At 39.2% G+C, this 23,724-nt stretch overlaps 1 protein-coding gene across 2 annotated transcripts; it reads left to right on the top strand.

Moving 5' to 3' along the window:
- Positions 1–22,981, top strand: LOC137197495 (NLR family CARD domain-containing protein 3-like). Of its 2 annotated transcripts, none has more exons than XM_067610955.1 (8): positions 1–372; positions 735–1,008; positions 2,990–3,052; positions 3,908–5,756; positions 9,135–9,308; positions 12,483–12,656; positions 18,822–18,995; positions 20,038–22,981. In XM_067610955.1, the coding sequence occupies exons 2-8, from the start codon at positions 744–746 to the stop codon at positions 20,072–20,074; spliced, it is 2,736 nt and encodes a 911-aa protein (XP_067467056.1). In that variant the 5' UTR covers positions 1–372; positions 735–743; the 3' UTR covers positions 20,075–22,981. The 2 variants fall into 2 exon arrangements, with proteins under 2 accessions (XP_067467056.1, XP_067467057.1); XM_067610956.1 differs by having other exon boundaries at positions 3,911–5,756.
- Positions 22,982–23,724: the final 743 nt, after the last annotated feature.

Below are 23,724 nucleotides of genomic sequence, written 5' to 3' on the forward strand. Positions count from 1 at the left end.
CTATGAGCTACACATGCTCATGAGTTATTTCATCAGGAGGATATAAAAATAATTGATATGTACCCTTTTATAGTTTTAGCACAAGTCTATTGATATATTGTTGAATATAGGTCTACTAAATTCTAAACAGACACATCACATGTTTTTTTACCAGTAGTTTAATTTTTAATTCATGACTAAATCACATCTGTACCATACTATTGAAATCCAGTGGTTTGTCCTTTTTGCTTTCACAGAACAAAAAAACACAGAGTGCACTGTGAGACAAGACCCTCATTTTCAGGTGCTGTCGGTTGACAGCTTCCACATCAGCGTTAACGAACCAACCAACACACGTAAACACACCAGAGTTCACTGAACCACCACAAACAGGTGAGTTGTGACAGCAGAATACAAACGGGACCTTGTGATGAGATTGCTTTGTCAACTAATGATTAAGATTGAACTTTTATTCTCAACATTTAAGGCAGAAAATGTCAATTTTAACACGTACATTTCCATGACAATTGAGAAAACTCAATCCGATAGAAAGCTCCAGAACAGCTACTGAGTAAACTTGTGGTGAGACGTTTTTACTGAAGATCCTCTTGAGTCTTTCTGACACTTAAACGACTGCGGCCAAACTCGCCTTTTTGTCAAATCAGTCAGATCCAGTAGAAACACAGAATGAGTTTCTACTGGCAGACAGACAGAAACACAACTGTTCTCTTATCAATGTTCTCTGATTTTACCAGAGAGCCAAGATGAAGGACAGTGACCTTCTCGACATTCTGGACGATTTAACAGATGATCAATTTGGGAACTTCAAGTGGCACCTGAAGGAGTATGAAAAGGTGGGCGACATCCCACCCATCAAACAGAGCAAGCTGTCGAAGGCAGATAGGCCAGACACAGTGGATCTGATGGTGCAGAATTATAAACTTTCTGGAGCTGTGGAAGTAATCAAGAATATTTTAAAGAAGATCAGCAGAGACGATCTGGTGAGGAACATCAGCTCAGGAGCAGAAGGTCAGTCACAGGAAGAGACAAACATGACACCACATCCAGACAGCAGATCTGTGAGGAGAAACAACCTGTTTCTTTATATTTTTCATAAGTTTAGGCTCTGTGCCTCAGCACATTCAATTTAAAATAAAATAATTGAAAAAACATTAAAGTCTCAGCTTTAATTTGAGTAGGTTTATGTCAACATAGAAAGAACTGTGTGGGAGATATAGACCTTTTAACACATAGTGCGTAAATTGCATGAGTTCAACAGTAATGGGACAGATACACATGAAGTCAGACTAAAGGATCATATGACAATGCAGACATAATTATGCAAACTGATGCCCACAGTAAATCTGGTAATATCTCCTCCACTGACCAACAAATACTGGCGGCTCTGAGACATACAGTACTTCCTGGAGGCTGGTTTCACACTGCAGCTAATTTGGGGGGTCGTCACTTGATTATTGAAAGATAGTGGGTCTAACTGTGGAAACCATGAATGAACTCTTGTCAGGGGGGCAGTGACGAAACTCTAATGGGTGGTCCTAGAGAGTAACCGGTACTGGTTACTGTACTAGGGATTGGGGTTTGGAGAAACCTCATGTCCTCAGGTAGATATCTGCTGGAGAAAGTAAATTTCCAGGCCCAAAGAGAGAGAGACAGAGAGAGAGAGAGAGACAGAGAGAGAGAGAGAGAGAGAGAGAGAGAGAGAGAGAGAGAGAGAGAAAGGTTTCATTTGGCAGTAAGTACATTTAGAGTAGTGATAGGCGGACCGATTCTTTTCACAGTATAAGTTCCTTCGAGTTGATACATGTAAGTGTATCGAATCTTTTGAGTTTTGATACTTTTATTTTGACACAATGTAACAGAAATGTGAAAATGTGATGTGACAATGACCAATGATCTGTCCGTCTTTTTGAAGGGCAGGTAGCAGATCTCCTAGTTCGAGAGAGCAGCAGTTCGTTCAGTCTCGTTCTGTTTAACCTGCCGTCTGTCTCAAGTGGAGTCTGATTAAATCGCTTCTTGTTCACTCATACGTCCTAGTTCGAAAGAATGGTTCATTTGATCTCATTCAGTGAGTAACTGCCAGGCTGTCTCGACTCAAGTCACTTACTGACGTTCTCGTTTGAGACAATGATTCCCGCTCATTCATTTGTGCTCATTCATGTTCTGAGCGTCTGCACCACTGTAGCGGGCAGGCAGGCAGTGTGAGCAGTACCCTACGATAACAGTGAGTGGGTGTGGGCGGTATGAGTGGGAGAAGTCCTGGATTCATGAGCACTCAGTACGTTCGACAGGCTGACCCGGTACATACCGGACACTAAAAAGATTCATTCAAAAAGATTTGTTCGTTCATTTTTGCCCATCTCTAATTTAGAGGCTAAATGACTGAGCAGCAAGATGGACGGTGGAAAAAGAGGAAGGGTGGAGCATAGAGGGAAAGAGAGAAAGAAAGAAAGAAAGAAAGAAAGAAAGAAAGGCGCTTGCAGGAGATGCAGCTAAATGCCGCCGTGTTAATCAGTAAATAAACGAGCTAGCTAGCTAACGTTTGCTAGTTAGCTAACATAATGTTACTGATGCGTCATCATCATCTCCTGTCAATGTTAAAGCTGCCAAGAAACTGGACAATCAATAATAAAAGTGGTTGTTCCCTTTCTAATGTCCTCAAAAACATTGATGGCATAATTTGCATATCTAGTCTAGTTAATGTGGTCAATATTATTTGAAAATTAATGCATTTTGGTGAAAATCTCAGTCAGTGAATTCAAACTTTGAGCTCATAACGTCTTCTGTCACTATTCAGGCTGCTGTAATTAGTTGAAACTTAAAGATCTGTGTTATTTAATGTTTGTGTTGGTTAAAGGGCTTTTTAACCTATGATGGGTAACTGTTAGTGTATATCAGTAAACTGAGGAGGGTATTGTTCAGTTGTTAACTGTATTATATTGGTACATTAAAAGATATGCTGTGCTGTGCTTTTGCTTCTTTCTTTTTGAAGGTGGAGAGGGAAGCACTGGTGCCACAGTAGTACAGAAGCCCACTACTTCAGAGCAACCTGCAGGTACAAGACATTTTCTATTTGTTAGTGTATTAGTTGTTTATTTAGTTATTTACTATTTAATAACTATTGGTCAAAAGTTAGTCCTTGTGTTGTCTACCTCCTTAATGATATGCACCTTTGGTTTTATTTGTGGTTCATAACAGTACATTATACTAAGCAGATGTTGGCTCATTAATCCGTTATTCACATGCACTAAAATTCACCAGAATGCAGGAAATCAAGTATTTGTAACTAAAATATTTCTAGTGGGGATCCTCAGACTTCTGCTTAAAAAGTGTCCTGACTGGGACTATATTTCACACTATATCTCCCAGCCTGAATGATTTTCCCAGTCCGGCCCTGTCAGTTTCTCTGCCATGTATGAACATAACATGTACTTAACAAAAGACTGTAGACAGGGAAAGTTAGTTTTATACAGAGCGATTTATCCTTGTACTTAAAGTCCAACTAAAACTGAATCTAACAGAAAGTAACCTCTAGAAGTGTAAGTAAGTCGGTTTCCACCACTTAATATTTTACTGTTTGTTGAATTCAGACACATTCATGTTGTGAGAAAAAGTTCTGACTCAGACAAACAGAGCAAAACAGACGAAAAAGTCAGGACTAACAACGTCTTCTATCACTGATACAGATAAAATAAGAAAGTCATGCTTTGAGAATAAGGTCAGTGTAGAGGAGAAATCTGATCACTGATTGGTTGCTTGTTCACAGATTTGCAGTAACCAGGTTACTACTGTGCATGTTAACACGTTCCCAGATTACCCACGTAACCTGGTTTCTCTGAGTAACCTGGTTACGCAAGTGCATGTAAACAAACTGATAGATATTCAGATCTATATTTTTCTTCTCTTTTAGCAGATCGGGATCTGCAGAAGGTTCTAAATACATATAAGATCAATCTGAGATTGAGATGTCAACATGTGACTGAAGGAACCGATGAATCAGTGAGTGAAACCCTCCTCAACAGTATCTACACTGAGCTCTACATCACAGAGGGAAAGAGTGAAGATGTTAATGCCCAACATGAAGTGATGCAGCTTGAAACAGCTTCCAAGATGGAGACCCTACATGACACTCCAATTAAGTGTCACGACATCTTTAAATCCTTACCTGACCAACAGAAATCTGACATCAAAGTCGTTCTGACGAACGGTGTCGCTGGCGTTGGAAAAACCTTCTCAGTGCAGAAGTTCACTCTGGACTGGGCAGAGGGCTCGGAAAACCAAGATGTCAGTCTGGTGATTCTGCTTTCGTTCAGGGAGCTGAACTTGATCAAAGATGAGCAGTTCAGTCTCCTCATGCTGATCCATGTTTTCCATCCAACATTACAGAAGGTCACAGCAGAGAAGCTATCTGTCTGTAAAGTTTTGTTCATCTTTGACGGCCTGGATGAAAGCAGACTTTCACTGGATTTCAACAACATGAAGGAGGTCGTGTCTGATGTCACAGAGAAGTCATCAGTCAACGTGCTGTTGACAAACCTCATCAATGGGAATCTGCTTCCCTCGGCTCTCGTCTGGATAACTTCTCGACCTGCAGCAGCCAATCAGATCCCTCCTACATGTGTAAACAGGGTAACAGAAGTACGAGGCTTCACTGACGCCCAGAAGGAGGAGTACTTCAAGAGGAGATTCAGTGATGAAGAGCTGTCCAGCAGAATCATCTCACACATCAAGACATCCAGGAGCCTCCACGTCATGTGTCACATCCCAGTCTTCTGCTGGATCATTGCTACAGTTCTGGAGCATATGTGGACTCCAGACCAGACAGGAGAGCTGCCCAAGACCCTGACTGACCTGTACTCACTCTTCTTGCTGCTTCAGACAAAGATGAAGAAGCACAAGTATGATGAGGGACATGGGACGAGTTCACAGGAGCTGACGGAGGCTGACGGGGAAGTTCTTCTGAAGCTGGGGAGGCTTGCGTATGAACAACTGGAGAAAGGAAACATCATGTTCTACCAAAAAGACCTGGAGCAGTGTGGTCTTGATGTCACAGAGACCTCCGTGCTCTCAGGATTTTGTACAGAGATCTTCAAAAGAGAGAGTGTGATCTTCCAGAAAACAGTCTACAGCTTTGTTCATCTGAGCGTTCAGGAGTTTCTGGCTGCAGTCTACATGTACCACTGTTACACCAGCAGGAAGACAAAGGTACTGGAGGACTTCCTGGGAGAAGAGATCAGTAGCTCCCTGGATAATGATGATGATTACTCATCTCTGGAGGTCTTCCTGTTGGGAGCCATGTATAAATCTCTCAGAAGCAAAAATGGCCACCTGGACCTGCTTGTTCGCTTCCTTCATGGCCTCTCTCTGGAGTCCAACCAGAGTCTCTTAGGAGGCCTGCTGGGTCAGACTGAGAACAGTCCAGAAATCATCCAGAAAGTCATCAATAACCTGAAGAGGATGAACAGTGATGAGGATGAGGATGAGGATGATGGTGATGATATCTCTCCTGACAGAATCATCAACATGTTCCACTGTCTGATGGAGATGAACGACCACTCAGTACATCAGGACATCCAAGAGTTCCTGAAGTCAGCGAGTGGCTCAAAGAAGAAACTCTCTGTGATCCACTGCTCAGCTCTGGCCTACATGCTGCAGATGTCAGAGGAGGTTCTGGATGAGTTGGACCTGAACAAGTACAACACATCAGCGGAGGGACGACGGAGACTGATCCCAGCTGTGAGGAACTGCAAAAAGTTTCGGTAAGTCTAGATGTGTTTAACATTATAAATCAGTGTAGATTAGTTAAATTCTTCAAATATAAATAATATAAAATTCTTATTATAGTTAAAATAGTTCTCTACCTGTTTATAGCAGAAATAACATGTCAGTTATATTTAGTCACAGATGTTCTTGAGCTGTTTCAAATGTTGTGAGTGCAAATAATGTTGATATTTCAGTTGGTTGTTGTAGGTCGTTTCCTCACATGGCATCATTTTTGTCGGACATTTAGATTAAATTTGGCAATCAGAAATAATTAATAGTTATATTAAGTCAAGTCAAGTTTATTTATAGAGCACATTTCATACAGAAAACAACACAACATGCTTCACAAGGGCAAGAGCAATACAATTATAAAGACATAAAATATGAGCATTCATATCATCATACATAAAAGCAAGCAAACGTACGCTTGCATACATGGATGCATCGGTAATTAAAGTACATAATAATAAAAGAATAAAGGAACTAAGCGTTGGTGCATCTCTAAAATCACTTGACGGGTTCCATCTGTATGGAGCATAATAGCTGAATGCAGCTTCTCCTGCTTGAGAGCACACGGGGGACAACAAGGAGACCACTGGCTGATAATCTGAGGCTTCTTGTTGGTTCATAAGGCACAAGCAGTTCCTTAATATAACTGGGAGCAGGGCCATTCAGCGTCTTATAGACAAGTGGGAGGACTTTAAAATCAATCCCAGCATTTACTGCAAGGCAGTGCAAGGATTTAAGATCAGGTGTGATTTGTTCACTTTTCTTAGACCTGGTAAAATATGTGCAGCAGCGTTCTGTATAAGCTGCAGTCGCTTAACAGTTTCAGTGTCTGAATTTGAGAGAAAGACTCTGATTTTTGAGATATATTTGAGGTGATCTTGATATATTATTGATGAAAGTTAAGATCAAAAAATAAAAATAAGTTTTTGTTTTGAAGGGTTCAGTATTTTCAGTAAGATTTGGATGATAGCCGTGATTTCCTCCCAGTTGGTGGTGAGAGCATATAAATAGCCTCCACTGGCTAGTTAGCTCCAGTATCGTAGCTTGTCTTCACCCGGTTTCTGCAGGTCCCTTATCATTAGTTAGCTCTCAAAGCTGGTTGGGCTAGCCTCTGCAGACTGTCCGACCGGGAAATATAAAACAACCAAAATGACCATATCAACAGCTAGTAAAGGTTGAAGGATTTGGGAGTTCTTTGTAGCGCAGAGGTTGGCAGTATTCACTTTAAATTCACTTTTTCGTTTAAAATTAAATAGACACTGTATTTTAAAAAGCATTTATTTCCAAAGATAACAAAAGGGAGTAAAAACACACTATATGTAATCTAACTAAAAGGTACTTTATACAGGTGTGTGTGTGTGTGTGTGTGTGTAGGAAACAGACAAAAGCAAAATTGTTGTTTGGATTCAAAATGGCGCTAGACAAAGGAAAACTACAAAACAGTATGGCTGACAAAGTGATGTGCTGTGTTTGAAATCGCAGACTAACGTACTATTCATACTAAGTATAATTTCAAATTGAGTATTTGGTGTGTTCCAACTGCATAGTTTGTGGATTTTGTGTACGTGAGATATACCTGGATGTAAACTACATTAGCAAGAATTTCTGGGTATGCGGCGTGAGCTTACTGGACGTACTCAACTGCCCCACAATGCATTGCGTCTCTTCAGACTGTGCAGTAGAGGAGATGAACCAGGCTAAAAGCTGCAATTTTCAGCAATTTTTTTGCAATTCTTCTGCAATCAGCAAACTGATTCAGTAATGTCAGACATATGTCAGACCGTATGTAAAGTTTGCTAACATTAACCAACATTAGCCTCTGTAAACTACTGGTCATATGAGACAAAACCCCTGAGTATGTTGAACCGAGCAATGGTGCGTTTTATTTCTCATGAATTCAACTTTTTATTTTAAAGAGGGAAGTTGTCTTGCATAGTCTTGTTTTTAAGTCTTTCTTATATTCTGTTGGTCACAGAAAGAAACTTGTAGCGATTACTATCCATGAAAAAAGCCACTAAGAGGCCAAGTAGGCTAATTGTGACACATTCATACAAATCCATACTGAAGTCCAGATGTGTTTTATTCTGTTTATTAATGAAAACAAAAAAACACTGACAAGAGTTGTTGTACTGGAATAATTAAAGCAAGACTAAATTATACCTGATGTGATGTGACGGTCAACAGAAAATATGGGAGGCCTACTAACTGTCTCTCTGTTCCTGCCGCCATACAGGTGAACAGGTAAATAATGTGAAACCAAACCCATGTGCCAATTACCTGGAGGTGACAGAACATGTGCAGCCTAAATAAATAATAAACAACCCAGGGTACATACACATTTTGGCTCCTACAAAACTACTAAACAGAATGGTAGAATTCTGACTGTTTAAAGAGATCTTATACACATTAAAGGTCAATGTTATATTTTAATGCTGATACTCTGATAACATCTTTCTGATGACATCATGTTAAAAATAATTCAACCTTATTGGTTTGTTAATTGTGTTTGTGCTGAATCAGTTTTTAGATTCTCAGAAAAGAATGTTGACAAATAAACATCATGCAGTCATCTGTCATGTATATCTAAATATTTAATTACATTCATATTTAATTATGTACAACTCTAATAATGTGAAGCCATTTGTTTCATTTGTGTTTGTCAACAGTCACTAAATTTTGCTGCTTATGGATGTAAACCTGACAGCAGCAGGTAGCAAAGAGAGATGATCTTTTTCAACTGTAACTGTTCACAGAGCTGAACTGAGTAAAAATATCCTGGAGTCAAATTAAAAATAGTGGACAGGAAAAATGGTTTTCTAATCAAGATGCCTCATGCTAACTTTGTGGAGACAGACATGGGATCAGATTACACAGACAGACTGTGAATATTATGGAAGCCTCAATGTAACTCCATTTTCTCTCCCTTCATCTGCAAGATTAAAGCAAAACAAAGATTAAAAGTCTGCAGGTATGAGAGAGAGTAATGAGAATTATAGTTTCATTCAATCACAGTGAGATACGATTAGCTGAACTAGGAGTGCTCAGGTAGCCTACTCGTTAAGATGCATGTCATATAACCACAATGTCAGTGGTTTGATTCCAGCAGCTGACCTTTGTTTCATGTCATTTCCTGTCTCTCTCTCTCATCCTTTTTCCTGTTATCACTCAACTGTTGCTTTACATTAAAGGAATAAAATGCCCCAGAATTTTTTTTAATTAAAAAGAGATGAGCTGAACCACTGATGTGAAGAGCAAATGTTAATCAAAAACGTGAAAGTCAAACTGTTTCATCATCAAATGCATGAAGTAAATATAAAGTGTCCTCTTTCATGATAACATATGTTGTCATATATGTGTCATTACAGACTTTCTAACTGTTGGCTCTCAGAGACTCACTGTGAAGTTGTGGCCTCAGCTCTGAAGTCCAACCCCTCCCATCTGAGAGAGCTGGATGTGACCTACGTTGAACTGCCTGACTCAGCGATGAAGCGTCTGTCTGCTGGACTGGAGAGTCCCAACTGTAAACTGGAGACTCTGAGGTCAGTTCACTGGCTGAAGCTTTGGTAGTTCTTTTATATATAGTCAATTAGGGCTGGGCGATATGGCCAAAAAATAAAATCTACAATTTTTTCAAACAACACCAAATTTACGATTATTTTTTTTTCTTAAAAACAAACTAGAAAAGACAAAGGAATTATTCTTTTTTATTTTAACAATAAAAATGATTATCAACAACATTGTATTGAGTTTGCTGATAACAATTTTTTATAGAACTTTTAAAACCTGCCTCTGTAGAAATGAATGTGATATTGTAATGATTTTAGCATCTAATCATTAAAAATGCTGTAGTAAAACAACATGGAAAATCATCACAGAGATACCTCGAGACTCGTTGTACAAGAATATGCAGGGGTTTGCTGGTAACACTGCTGCTAACAGTTTGATTTGATTATTTTATGGAATATGAAGATTGGAATCTATAGCACCGAATGGGTGATTGGTTTTGCTTTGCTATGTGATTATTAAAAAATGCTGTAGTGAAAGAACAATAAAGTAATGACAGATATATTTATTTCAACAAAGGAATGTAGGAAAAAAATAGAAATTTTCCTGTTTTAGACGATCTTCGTAGCCATTTGATTACAGATTTCGTATTCACGAGGTGCATTTGAATGCACCATAAAGTCCCTGTTGGCGCCTGCATGCTTTACCGTACAAAGCAATGTAGACATTAAATCGGCATGACAGCAGTTTTCCACCCCTTCTTCCCATAGTTTGGCCAAATGATTCCTCTAAATTCCGCCGAGCGTGTGTGCGCCACATTTCAGAAAGGTCCCTGAAGTGGCTGTCCGCCTCGTCTATTTTTGACGGAGGCCGTGTCAAGTGGCACAGAGCAGATCGAGATGGGCAGGAAATCAGATGCAAAAACAGAATTGAGCATTTGGTTAATTTTCAAAATGAAACATCCTGTGCAGACTCCTGATCGTATATCATCAATAAACACAATTAAAACAGACAAATAAAGAAACCATTTAACTATGTAGCCTACTTAACCATAGTAGAAGCACAACAATCAAGGAAATTGACCAAATTAACGAAAGCTGAGCATGTTAACAAAATTGGGCAATTCAGTTGCCCTGCTACTGCAGTAATTACGGTAGCCTTAGGGCACTTTATCAGCTTTGACTAGGCTACTGTGATTACTTTAGTAGGAGTGCAACTGATTTTAAAAGGCGGATGGCTTCCCCGCAGTCAAGACGCTCCGCTTCTGACACGCTCCCAGTGGAATAAGGTCGGAGCCGGAACGCAGCACACATGCACCTGGTGAAATCCTGGCGTAATGTTGCCTGCTTTTTAGGAGGTAATCTCAGCTACAGTTAATCATCATTAGAATGAACATAATATAGGTTAAACGTTGCATACAGCATGAACTTTGCTCTAGCTGCAAGGAATATGAAATGCCAAGTTCATTGCCTGTGATCTGTCTGATCATCAAGTGATATTTGACAATTCTTCAAGTAATTTGGCGTTTTCAAAGTCATTCTATTAAGCTGTGACGGATTCCATATTCTGTTAGCATCCAGAGGCTGCTGGTCTGAGCCTTCTGTAATAGCCAAGCAATGCTAGACATGCAGTAGCAATGAAGTGAGTAAGAAATGATCACTCAAAGTTAACAGAACATTTCTTTATTTTTACTTCAGCATTTCAAACATTGTGCACTGTGCATCGCTGCATCACATATGCAACAGCTGTGTGTGTGTGTGTGCCGGTTGAACACACTGAAATCTTATTGTAATTAATAAACACAAAGCGCCATGAATTCAAAGCACATACAAACACATCATCTGTTGTAGGGTCTACCATCTAAATTGTGCTGATACAACACAATGTCTGCCATCAGCTTTGCATGGAAATATTTCAAAAGTTTGAACAAATGAAGAAGCAAAGTGTCAGCTCTGTGAACGAGTGATCAAATGTGTCAGAGGTTCAAGCGGTTTGCTGCGAAATTTAGAATTCGTGTGTTGCACAGCTGTTGCATATGTTTTAAGAAAGTAAACTGTAGGCCTACATATTTTCTAAATATATTCCAATATTTTCTAAATGTTTTTAAAAAATATTTTCCCATTTTTATTTTATTTCTTGTGAAACAGGAAATGGTTTGGATGGATATTCCCAGGAATACCATTTCCTGGGATTAAACCCTAGTTCACACTCACAGACTTTGAGACGCATTCCCACTAAATCCGTGAGAGTTTAGGGCTGTCCCACTGCCAAGTTATGAAGTTCATGAGACTCTTTTACAACATTTTGAGCCCTTTATTAACCCTTTCTGTCAAGTTATGTTTTCAGAATATGTGCAGCTTCCTCTCTTGAAAGAGATTGATGCATCTACCCGAAGGTTTTTAACTGAATTCTACTCAATGACCAAGTAGCTATCCTTTTTTCTCCTTTTATTTTTGCAGGTTCAGCAGTTTAATTTGATAGTTCCATTAGTGCCATTAACCATTAGTCACTTTTATTTTTTCAGTTTTTGCAACAAGAGAACAGAAACGGGGAGGTCTGGGGCACAACAGTATGCAAAAAAAAAGAAAAAGAAAAAAGGAGAAACAATCATAGGTACATTCCACAGAATTCAAAAAGTGTCAGGAAGATACAGAGTGATATGACTACTCAATGTCTATTTGGTAGTAACAGTCCCATTTGTTCACCCTTCTCTTTTTGAAGTCGAAGAGTGAAAGTCATTTTCTTCATCAGGCGCGTTGCTATCTTGAGGCAGTTGAGAGTGATTGACCAATAAAAACCTGGTCTGAAGTCAGTGGTGCAGTGTTTCACTGTTATTTAAAGGACTTATTATCAAGACAGTAATATGCACCGACATAGACGGGTGCACAACAAACACTCTGCTTGTTACACACACACACACACACACACACACACACACACACTCAAAGGGACACAGAGTTAAATGCAGGTGTTTAAAGTATGAATATAGTATTTTTATGAATCAGCGTTGACATGAATAGGTGTCTAAATGTTGAGAACTCTTCTTCTTTTGTTTGTATTTGACAGTTTTTAACCTGCATCCTGTTGGGTTCAGCTGAGTTTCCATTTTCTAAACTTCTACGTACTTCAGCTCTTAACAGATTATGAAACACTGAATGATTTCAAGCAGGAACTTTTTCTCCTAGTGACGTCATTTATTCTTTATTCAGATTGAGTGACTGCAGGTTATCAGAGATCAGCTGTGCTTCTCTGGCCTCAGCTCTGAAGTCCAACCCCTCAACCCATCTGAGAGAGCTGAATCTGAGTGGAAACAAGCTACGTTCAGGATTGAAGCTGCTGTGTGATTTTCTGGAGAGTCCACACTGTAAACTGGAGACTCTGAGGTCAGTTCACTGACTGTCTGTTACTATTGTTGATCTAAATGTTTAACAACTGAACCTTATTTATGTACAAACATAACTTACATCCATCAAGTTAATTTTCTTTTTTCCATATTTTAATTTTTACTGTACAAAGTTTAATGTGTAGTTATAAAACTCAATTCAATTTATATTCAATTTTTTTATATAGCACCAAATCACAACAAAAGTCATCTCAGGGCACTTTTACATGGAGTAGGTCTAGATCATAATAATATTAATTTACAGAGAGAGACCCAACAATTCCCCCCATGAGCAAGCACCTGGCAACAGCAGTAAGGAAAAACTCCCCTTTGTGGGGAAGAAACCTTAAGCAGGTGGGCGGCCATCTGCTTTGACCAGTTGGGTTGAGAGAGAGAGAAGAGGGTGGGGGGTGGGGAGGGGGGTGGGGGGCACAGAGAAGCAGAACAGCAACAACAACAACAACAACAACAGATACGTGACTAGCAGCAACAAACAGCAACAACAGCAGGAACAGCTGGCGATGCAACATGCAGTGAAACTAAGATGGGGGAAATGCGATTTCTTTTTCTAGTTTTAGTCAGTACATGTGCAGCTGCATTCTGGATCAGCTGGAGAGTCTTTATAGACTTGTTAGGGCAGCCTGATAATAATGAGTTGCAATAGTCCAGCCTAGAAGCAAAAAATGCATGGACTATTTTTTTTGCATCTTGTTGAGACAGGATGTGCCTGATTTTTGCAATATTACGTAAGTCAAAAAAGTCAGTCCTTGAAATATGTTTTATGTGGGAGTTAAAGGACATATCCTGATCAAAGATAACTCCCAGATTCCTTACAGTGGTGCTGGAGACCAGGATAATGCCCTCTAGATTAGCTAAATCATTAGATAACGTGTTTCTAAGGTATTTAGGGCCAAGCACAATAACTTCAGTTTTATCTGAATTTAGTAGTAGAAAATTGCAGGTCATCCAGGTCTTTATGTAGTTAAGGCATGCTTGGAGTCTAGTTAACTGATTGGTTTCATCTGGCTTCATTGATAAATATATTTGGGTATCATCTGCATAACAATGAAAACTTGTGTGTGTTTCCAAATAATATTATCTAAAGGAAGCATATGTAAAGTGAATAGTATTGGTCCAAGTACAGAACCTTGTGGAACTCCATGTCTAACTTTCGCTTTCATGGAGGATTCATCTTTAACATGTGCAAACTGAAATTGATCTATTAAGTAAGACTTAAACCAGCTTAATGCAGTTCCTTTAATACCATTTAAATGTTCCAGTCTCTGCATTAGGATTTGATGATCAATTGTGTCGAATGCGGCACTAAGATCTAACAGGACAAGTATAGAGACAAATCCTTTGTCTGATGCAGTCAGGAGGTCATTTGTGACTTTCACCAGTGCTGTCTCTGTGCTATGATGCACTCTAAATCCTGACTGAAAATCCTCAAATAAACTATCGTTATCTTGAAAGTCACATAACTGATTGACAACTTCTTTCTCAAGGATCTTCAAGAGAAAGGTAAGGTTAGATATGAGTCTATAGTTGGCTAAGATGCCTGAATCAAGAGTAGGCTTCTTGAGAAGAGGTTTAATTACAGCTATTTTAAAGGACTGTGGTACATAGCCTGTTACTAAAGACAGATTGATCATATTTAGTGGGAAGTGCTAATTAAGGGTAAGACATCCTTAACCAGCTTAGTTGGGATGGGGTCTAAGAGACAGGTTGAAGGTTTGGATGAGGAAATGGCTGAAGTTAGTTCAGGAAGGTCAATTAGAGAAAAACAGTCCAAATGTATGTTAGGTTTCATGGCTGCTTCTAGGGTTCTTGAGTTTGTGGATAAATCGGTGCCTGTTGAGGGCAGGGGGTGGTGAATTTTATCTCTGATTGTTAGATTTTATCATTAAAGAAGCTCATGAAGGCATTACTACTGAGAGCCATGGGAATACATGGATCAGTAGAGTTATGACTCTTTGTCAGCTTGGCCAAAGTGTTTTAGGATTTTCTTGCCAGGTTAAGCGAGATTCTTCAAGTTTGGTGGAACGCAAAATCCTTTCAAATTTTCGCGATATTTGCTTTAATTTGCAGGTTTCAGAGTTATACCATGGAGCTGACCTCTTATGTTTTATTGTCTTCTTTTTTAAAGGGGCAATGGAGTCGAGTGTTATTCGCAGTGAGCCTGCAGCACTGTCAACAAGATTATCAGATTGGGAGGGACTAAAATTAGCATAGGAGTCCTCTGAAGTATTGAGACATGGAAGTGAATTCAGCACTGATGGAATTGCTTCCTTTAATTTAGCCACAGCACTATCAGTGAAGACATTTTTGTCTAATAGCGTGTAGTCCAGTAATGAGAATTCAAAAGTTATCAAGTAATGGTCTGATAAAATGGGATTTTGTGGAAAAACTATGAAATCAATTTCGATGCCGTAAGTCAGCACAAGATCAAGGGTGTGATTAAGACAGTGAGTGGGTTTATTTACACACTGAGAGAAACCAATTGAGTCTAACAATGAGATAAAGGCAGTGCTGAGACTATCATTATCGACATCCACATGAATATTAAAATGACCTACTATAATTACTTTATCTGTACTAAGGACTAAGTTTGATAAAAACTGAGAATTCAGATAAGAATTCAGAGTACGGGCCAGTAGGACAGTACACTATAACAAATAGAATTGGCTGTAAGGTTTTCCAGGTGGGGTGAGAGATATTAAGACCAAGGCTTTCGAATGAGTTATAATTAAATTTAGGTCTAGGGTTGACCATAAGGTTGGAGTTTAAAATGGCTGCAACTCCACCTCCTCAGCCATTGTCTTGAGGAATGTGAGTATTAATATGACTGGGGGGAGTGGATTCATTAAGGCTGACATATTCTTCATGACACAGCCAGGTTTCAGTAAGACACAATAAATCAATATGATGATCTGAGATTACAGTGGTATGAAAAAGTTTAGGCACCCCTGACAATTTCCATTATTTTCATTTATAAATCATTGGGTGTTTGGATCAGCAATTTCATTTTGATCAATCAAATAACTGATGGACACAGCATTATCTCAGTAGTGAAATGAGGTTTATTGGATTAACAGAAAATGTGCAATATGCATCAAAACAAAATTAGACATGTGCATAAATTTGGGCACTCCAACAGAAAAATCGCATCAATATTTAGTCGAGCCTCCTTTTGCAAAAATAACAGCCTCTAGACGCTTCCCATAGCCTCTAATGAGTGTCTGGATTCTGGATGAAGGTATTTTGGACCATTCCTCCTTACAAAACATCTCCAGTTCACTTAGGTTTGATGGTTGCCAAGCATTGACAGCGCACTTCAAATCATCCCACAGATTTTCAATGATATTCAGGTCTGGGGACTGGGATGGCCATTCCAGAACATTGTACTTGTTCCTCTGCATGAATGCCTGAGTAGATTTTGAGCAGTGTTTTGGGTTTTGTTGAAATATCCCCGGCGTAACTTCAACTTTGTGACTGACTCTTGAACATTATTCTCAAGAATCTGCTGATATTGAGTGGAATCCATGCAATCCTCAACTTTAACAAGATTCCCAGTACCGGCACTGGCCACACAGCCCCACAGCATGATGGAACCTCCACCAAATTTTACTGTGGGTAGTAAGTGTTTTTCTTGGAATGCTGTGTTCTTTCGCCGCCATGCATAACGCCTCTTGTTATGACCAAATAACTCAATCTTTGTTTCATCAGTCCACAGGACCTTATTCCAAAATGAAGCTGGTTTGTCCAAATGTGCTTTTGCATACCTCAAGCGACTCTGTTTGTGGCGTGTGTGCAGAAAAGGCTTCTTCCGCATCACTCTCCCATACAGCTTCTCCCTGTGCAAAGTGCGCTGAATTGTTGAACGATGCACAGTGACACCATCTGCAGCAAGATGATGTTGTAGGTCTTTGGAGGTGGTCTGTGGGTTGTCTTTGACCATTCTCACCATCCTTCGCCTTTGCCTCTCCGATATTTTTCTTGGCCTGCCACTTCTGGCCTTAACAAGAACCATGCCTGTGGTCTTCCATTTCCTCACTACGTTCCTCACAGTGGAAACTGACAGCTGAAATCTCTGAGATAGCTTTTTGTAGCCTTCCCCTAAACCATAATGTTGAACAATCTTTGTTTTCTGGTCATTTGAGAGTTGTTTTGAGGCCCCCATGTTGCCACTCTTCAGATGAGAGTCAAAGAGAAGAACAATTGGTTGCAATTGGTCACCTTAAATACCTTTTCTCATGATTTGATGCACCTGGCTATGAAGTTCAAGGCTTAATGATCTCACCAAAGCAATTTTGTGTTCCAATTAATCAGTTCTAAGTAGTTACAGGTGTTCAAATCCACACAATGAAAAGGGTGCCCAAATTTTTGCACAGCCTATTTTTCACGTCTGATTTAATTTCATACAACTTAATATTACTACACTAAAAATCTTTGTCTGGAAAACACTCCAGTACTCAGCTTTTATTAGAAAATGAATGGCATGCCAATGTGATCATTTTCTGTGAAGACAGAGTAAATTATTATGCAGCCTCAGAGGGGTGCCTAAACTTTTTCATACCAAAGTAGATCGTTTACTAATACAGCTTTAGATGATAGTGATCTAATGTTTAAGAGTCCGTATTTAATTCTCTTATTTTGTTGAACAGTTGCAGACGTGGTGTTAATTTGTTTTAGATTTTTATGAATGACTAATCTTTTGTTTATTTTAGATTTAATTGATTTTAATGGTAAGGGGACAGACACAGTCTCTATGTGGTTTTGGGTGGGTAACTGCTCTAATGGAAGCGCAGAGAAGCGTGTAAGACTGCAGCTCTGCCTCCTAGTCTCAACTCTGGATTGTAATGGTTTTGGTCTACTAATATACTCAGCCATATTTCTATGAGATATGAGAGCAGCTCCATCCAAGTTGGATGTATGCTGTCTCTCCTAATCAGACCAGGTTTTCCCCAGAAAGTCTGCCAATTATCTATGAAGCCCACATTGTTTGCTGAACACCACCTCGACAGCCAGCGGTTGAATTGTGACATGCGGCTATACATGACATCACTGGTCAGATTAGGCAGCGGCACAGAGAAAACTACGGAGTCCAACATTGTCTTTGCAAATGTACACACTGACTCAACATTAATTTTGGTGACCTCCGATTGGCGTAATTGGGAGTCATTACCGCCGACATGAATAACAATCGTACCATATTTACGTTAATTCTTAGCCAGCAGTTTTAAATGTGATTATATGTCGCCCGCTCTGGCCCCAGGAATACATTTGACTATGGCTGCTGGTGCTGCTAACCTCACGTTTCTCACTATGGAGCTGCCAATAATCAGAGTTTGTTTCTCAGCGGGTGTGTCACTGAGGGGGGAGAACTTGTTTGAAACGCGAACGGGTTGGTGGTGAACTATGGGCTTCCGCTTAGGGCTATGCTTCCTTCGGACAGTCACCCAGCCACCCTGGCTTCCTGGCTGCTTGGGAACTACCGGGGGAGTAGGAGCAATGCTACATTGGCCCGCACTGGATACTGAGGACTGGCTAACTACATTAGTTACTGATTGTTTTTCCATGGTGTGGAGCCATGCTTCCAATTCAGTAAGCCTCGCCTCCAGCACTGCAAATAAACTACACTACACTAAAAGGTGTCTGATTCTTGAAGAAACTGTAGAAAATGTCCACTATTAGTTGTTAAAATCAATTAATGTTGTGACGACCCTCTCTTATAATTTTTGGTAAAGAGTCATCTGTATACAGAAGTTCCTCTCTACTTATATCAGTTTTAAACTGATCAAGTTTACTTGCTGAAGGAGAAATATTTCTTTATTATATTCTATAACTGATATTGATCATTCATAACACACACACACACATATACACAAAAGGACAAAGAGAGGTCAATGCAGGTGTTTAAAGTATGAATATAGTATCTTGAATCAGCGTTGACATGAATAGGTGTCTGAATGTTGAGAACTCTTCTTCTTTTGTTTGTATTTGACAGTTTTTAACCTGCATCCTGTTGGGTTCAGCTGTTTGGAGTTTCCATTTTCTAAACTTCTACATTCTAAACCTTCTTCAGCTCTGAACAGATTATGAAACATTGAATGATTTCAAGCAGGAACTTTTTCTTCTGAAATGACGTCATTTATTCTTTATTCAGATTGAGGAGCTGCAAGTTGTCAGCGATCAGTTGTGCTTCTCTGGCCTCGGCTCTGAAGTCCAACCCCTCTCGTCTAAGAGAGCTGGATCTATGGGAAAACGACCTGACAAGTTCAGATGTGAAGCAGCTGTCTGATCTTCAGGAGAATCCATACTGTAGACTGGAGAATCTGATGTGAGTAGAGAGTTGGAGTCAGTCTGTGCTGGTTCCAGCAGTATTGTATTAAACACAGTTAGTATCAAAGCAAAGATCCAGTATTTCCTGGTGAACCTTCAACCTTCTCAGTGGCTGCTGTCCTCAGTGAAGCTGTGAGAGGAGGAGGGTGACAGGCTTCAGGATTGGACAGAAAGACAGAGAGAGAGAGAACAGTCAGCCAATCAGATCAGCCAGAAGCTTGTTGTGATCATGAGTTTGAGTTGATGTGAAGACGACTGTTATTGTTGTGTTCATGTCTGCAGGAAATAAAGCTGGATTACAGCTGACAGCCTTACAAGATGTATAGAGACAGTGGTCCTCATCATCAAACTGTCCTACCATCAAATCTGATCGGAAAGTGTTTGTTCTCTCATTTCAACACTAAAGAATTGATCAGTTCATCTTTGTCAGAGCTCTAAGATCAGTCTGACTGCAGCCTGCAAATCACTGGCTCTGATTTCACACAAGCATCATTACGTTTAGTAACCATGTGGTCTTTATACAGACCAGAACCTCTGCTGAAGTCCAGGAATCACAGCAGGTGTTTAGCTGAGAGCTCTGACTGATTGTCATGTGATGAATTAACAGCAGGAAAGATCTTCAAATCCCACAGAGACTCTGTAGCTTTCAACTTTTCTAACAGTTCACATGTATCAACAGTAAATCCATCAGTAAACTGATGAGTGAATGTCTCTGTTTCTGCAGTAATGATGTGTTCATGACTCTCAGCACTTTATTTCCTCTGTGTACTTGAGTGAAATCTGCAGAGTAAACAGACTTGATAGCAAAAGTCTGTGCAGGTGTGTGAGCTTGGAGCTCAGTGTGTTCACTCCAATATGTTTACATGAGAGCTGAAAGGAAGCAGGCTACGTTGCACAGCTGTACCACTTCTGGTCTGAACAGGACTGAAGTCCCTGCAGCTCTTTATACTGGATGTGCTGCATCACTGACTGACAGCTGATGAAGTGAGTCTCACTAAACACTGATTTATGACCTCTGTTGTTTCTTCTTCTCTCATCAGATGGGGGAGCTTGTGGTCTATGTTAGACTCGGTGTGAGTGAACATCCAGGAGTGTGTGTTGAGAGAGGATCAGCTGGATCCTGATGATCCATCTGGACCGGAGTCTGGATCTGGATTTTGTCATCTTTACTTAAGTCTCTTAACTGACTACAAACTGAACAGTTATCTCTGGATTTTGTTGAATCAGCACTTTACAGATGTGTTATACATGAGCTGTTTGATGCGGAAAAGATTAAAAACAGGTGTTATAAGTCAGACTCTGACCCTGGGCCCATATTTATCAAGCGTCTCAGAATCACACTGAGAGTTAACGAGGACTAAAACTAATTAATGAAGCAGAAGAGAATTTACTGTGACTGTCAGCAGGAGAAGGATTACTCCTGGGAGAGAGTGAGACGTCGCTGTTTTACCACAGTCAGAGCAGCAAAGTAGAAATAATGATGACGTGTTGTAGTTTTCTCACAGTCTCAGCTGGAAATATGAAACAGTGGTAATTTGGTAAATTATGTGTATAGGCAGGTAACCAGGAAGGTAACTTACCAAGGTTATGGAACAAAACTATGATGTCAAAATTCATTATAAGATGATATTTACAAAGTGTAAAGAAAGCCTGAGAAATAAATGTAGCCTATATGTTAATGAAGATAACAGGTGATTAGACTCAGCTGTGTGAAATGATCACGGTTCAGCCACATGGTTTCACAGCCTGTAATAGTGCTGCATCTTGCACATATTGCACAGACACATGTTGCAAACCCTCTCCATGAAGAACATCTTCTCTTCCACTGTCCAATTCCTCTTTCAACTGCACCCCAAGTTAACTTGTGTTCTCTACATGAAGGTAAATACAGCGTAACAATAGAAACATATATTGTTCAGGTGCATCCTCCTCTCTCAAATATCAGGCTGTAGCTCTGCTGTTATTTGAAGGACCCTCAATAAAAAATAAGCCTATAAAATATTTGAGCTGTTGTAATGAAGTTGAGATATCCTTCATTATGCAGCTGACATGATTGTGTGTAAATCAAAGTTTTAGTGGGCTGTAACTGAGGACTCTTGTCATGCTCATTATCTTTACGACGTGCATTAAGCCTGATCAAAGTTTGATTCATGACTTCCATCATTGTCACTTCTGACAGAATCGTCACTGTTGCACAGCTGCATTTTCTCCGTTACCATAAAGTGTAACATTGTGAGGACGTTCTGTATTTATTTAAATGATGTTCTGTAGAAACATCATGTGTTCTCCTCTGCATCACACACAAAGTCAGTCTCACTAATGATTCTGTTTTAGTCCAAACAATCTTTTAATAAGCTCAGTGTCATCAAGCGTTCCCAAAACATCTCTCCTCTCAGGGAATATCTCTGCCTGAACTCCATCTCCTGCAGCTCCGAAATATTGGCAGAGATACGAATCATTTACCAAGTTTGGAAAGTTGATAAAAGGCTTTTTCTCCTAAAAGTAGAAGCAGAGATGCGTCACTCTGATCATTTTTGGCCAGTTAGGAGTGATTTCATGCTCTGAGACGCTTGATAAATACGGGCCCAGATGTGACAGATGTGACAGATTGGATGTCCACAAATTTCATTCAGTTCAATTGTGAAAGAATTTATCATTGGTCCAGAAAACCTGCATGCAGGTCAAATCATATCTTGGTTCTGTGGTGAAAAACTTTGTATGTTTTTTTGATTCCAGTCTAAGTTTTGATGATCATATCAGCAGCACGTCCAGTCCTGTTTTCACCATTAAAACATATTCAAATAATATCTATAAAACCAGCACAGAACACTGCTGCTGTCAGACTTTGAACTAAAAGCAGAAAAAGAGATCATATTACTCCATTTCTATCATCACTTCACTGGTTACCTGTTTGTTTTAGGATTGATTGTAAAGATTTGATTGATTACTTTTAAAGGCTCTTCATGGCTCCAGATGACATTTCAGAGTTGCTCTGTGTGTAAATATTAAAGATATCCAGCTTTTATATGCAAACATATGATGTCACGATGAATAGTTTATATCTCATAACGATATTTAACAAGTCATTTGCATCAGGCTGTAAGTAAACACTGGTCAGCCAATCAGGTGGCTTTAACAATAACTATATAATTTAAACTTGTAGGTGAGATCATGTGATCCAGCTGTGTGATCCAGCCCTATCCAATCACATCCTTTACATCTTGTTTCCTACATTAGTGCAGCATCTTGCATGTATTGTACAACACTGCACACAGTGATAATGATGCAAACAGACTGTGGACACAACTTCATTAAAAACATGAAATGTATCTTCTCCACTGTCCAACTCATCTCCAGCTAAACCTCCTGTTGACTTATGTGTCCTTACAGCTCTTTGAAATATATCTCTGCCATCAGCAGCTTAAAACTAATGAATCATTAAATCAATAAAGCCAGGATTTGCATGAATGTAGCTTGTTTTTCTATAAGTTGACACTGAGTGGTGGGAAATGAATTAGTGCTGATTATCAGCACAGATAAATATGGGTCCTGGTCTTTGCTGTCAGGGCTCTGGATCAACCTGTTTGAGGAGCTCAGTCTGATAAGTCATTATCTTCCTTTAAATCACTTCTTCAAACTCATTTTATCCACTGATCTACTGATTATTTTTGTTTTATATGCTGTACATCTTAAATGTGAATCTAATGTGTGTTTTACTGGTTTATTTTCTTCCTGTATGTGTGTATTAGTTTTGTGTAAAACATTGTGTAACGTTGGTTTTGAGAAGTTTTATAGACTTGTGAAGGGAGGGTGGTGGGATGATGATGGTGGGAAACAAAGACCAAATTCTAATAAACATCTGTGGAAATAAATGAACTTGCAGTGTTTTTATCCTGTGTCAAGCTTCAGCTTCATGTATAACATCTATTTTTATTGTAGTTATTTTTTCTGTCTTTGTGTATAAATGAACCGTATTTGATTGAATCTGTGTTCTTTGTTTTGTTTCTGTGGATCTGTTATATGTTTTTGTCGAACCACTGGACCACCAGGACGCCATCTGAGTTTATGGTTACATTTTATTTTAAAGCTCCATTATTCTTAAAATTTCGGATTAATTTCTTCAAAGTTTCCAGGAAAGAATTGTCTGTGTAATTTGGTCTATTTATAGATTTCCATTTCCACCTGAGTTCATATTTATTCATCAGTCATTTATTATTGAAAACTTTATTCTCATATATGTTGAATTGTATGTTTTTCTGTAGATGAAACAAGTTTGCATGTTTGTCTGACCTGCTGTGAACTGACTAAAAGACTTTAGCTTATGCTAGCTTAGCAACTGGAATTCATTCATTGGAAGTGAACCAACTGAACACTGTCTTTATTTAACCTATAAATTAGTGATAAAGTACTTGGTTCTTTCCAGGAAACTTTAGATTGTCTGTGTTTTCTTTATTCCTTCACTTTATTGCTGAAATCAGGTGAAATATACAAACAAGGAAACAGCGCCACCAAGTGACGATACAAGAAAACAGCAATCCATACAGACTGAACACACACAACAAGGAGAAATAAATACATGAAAACAGACATTTTAAAACATGTGAGGAGAGGAGAGTAAATCTAGTTAGAGATGTCTCTGTTCATCATTTTGTCTATCAAATGTCAAAAAATAGAGGAAAATTAAGATTAAGAGGGAAATTGGTTTGCAGTGTTTGTCCAAAACTTAA

The sequence above is a fragment of the Thunnus thynnus genome, chromosome 14 (genome assembly GCF_963924715.1).
Source record: "Thunnus thynnus chromosome 14, fThuThy2.1, whole genome shotgun sequence".
Classification (NCBI taxonomy): Eukaryota; Metazoa; Chordata; class Actinopteri; order Scombriformes; family Scombridae; genus Thunnus; species Thunnus thynnus.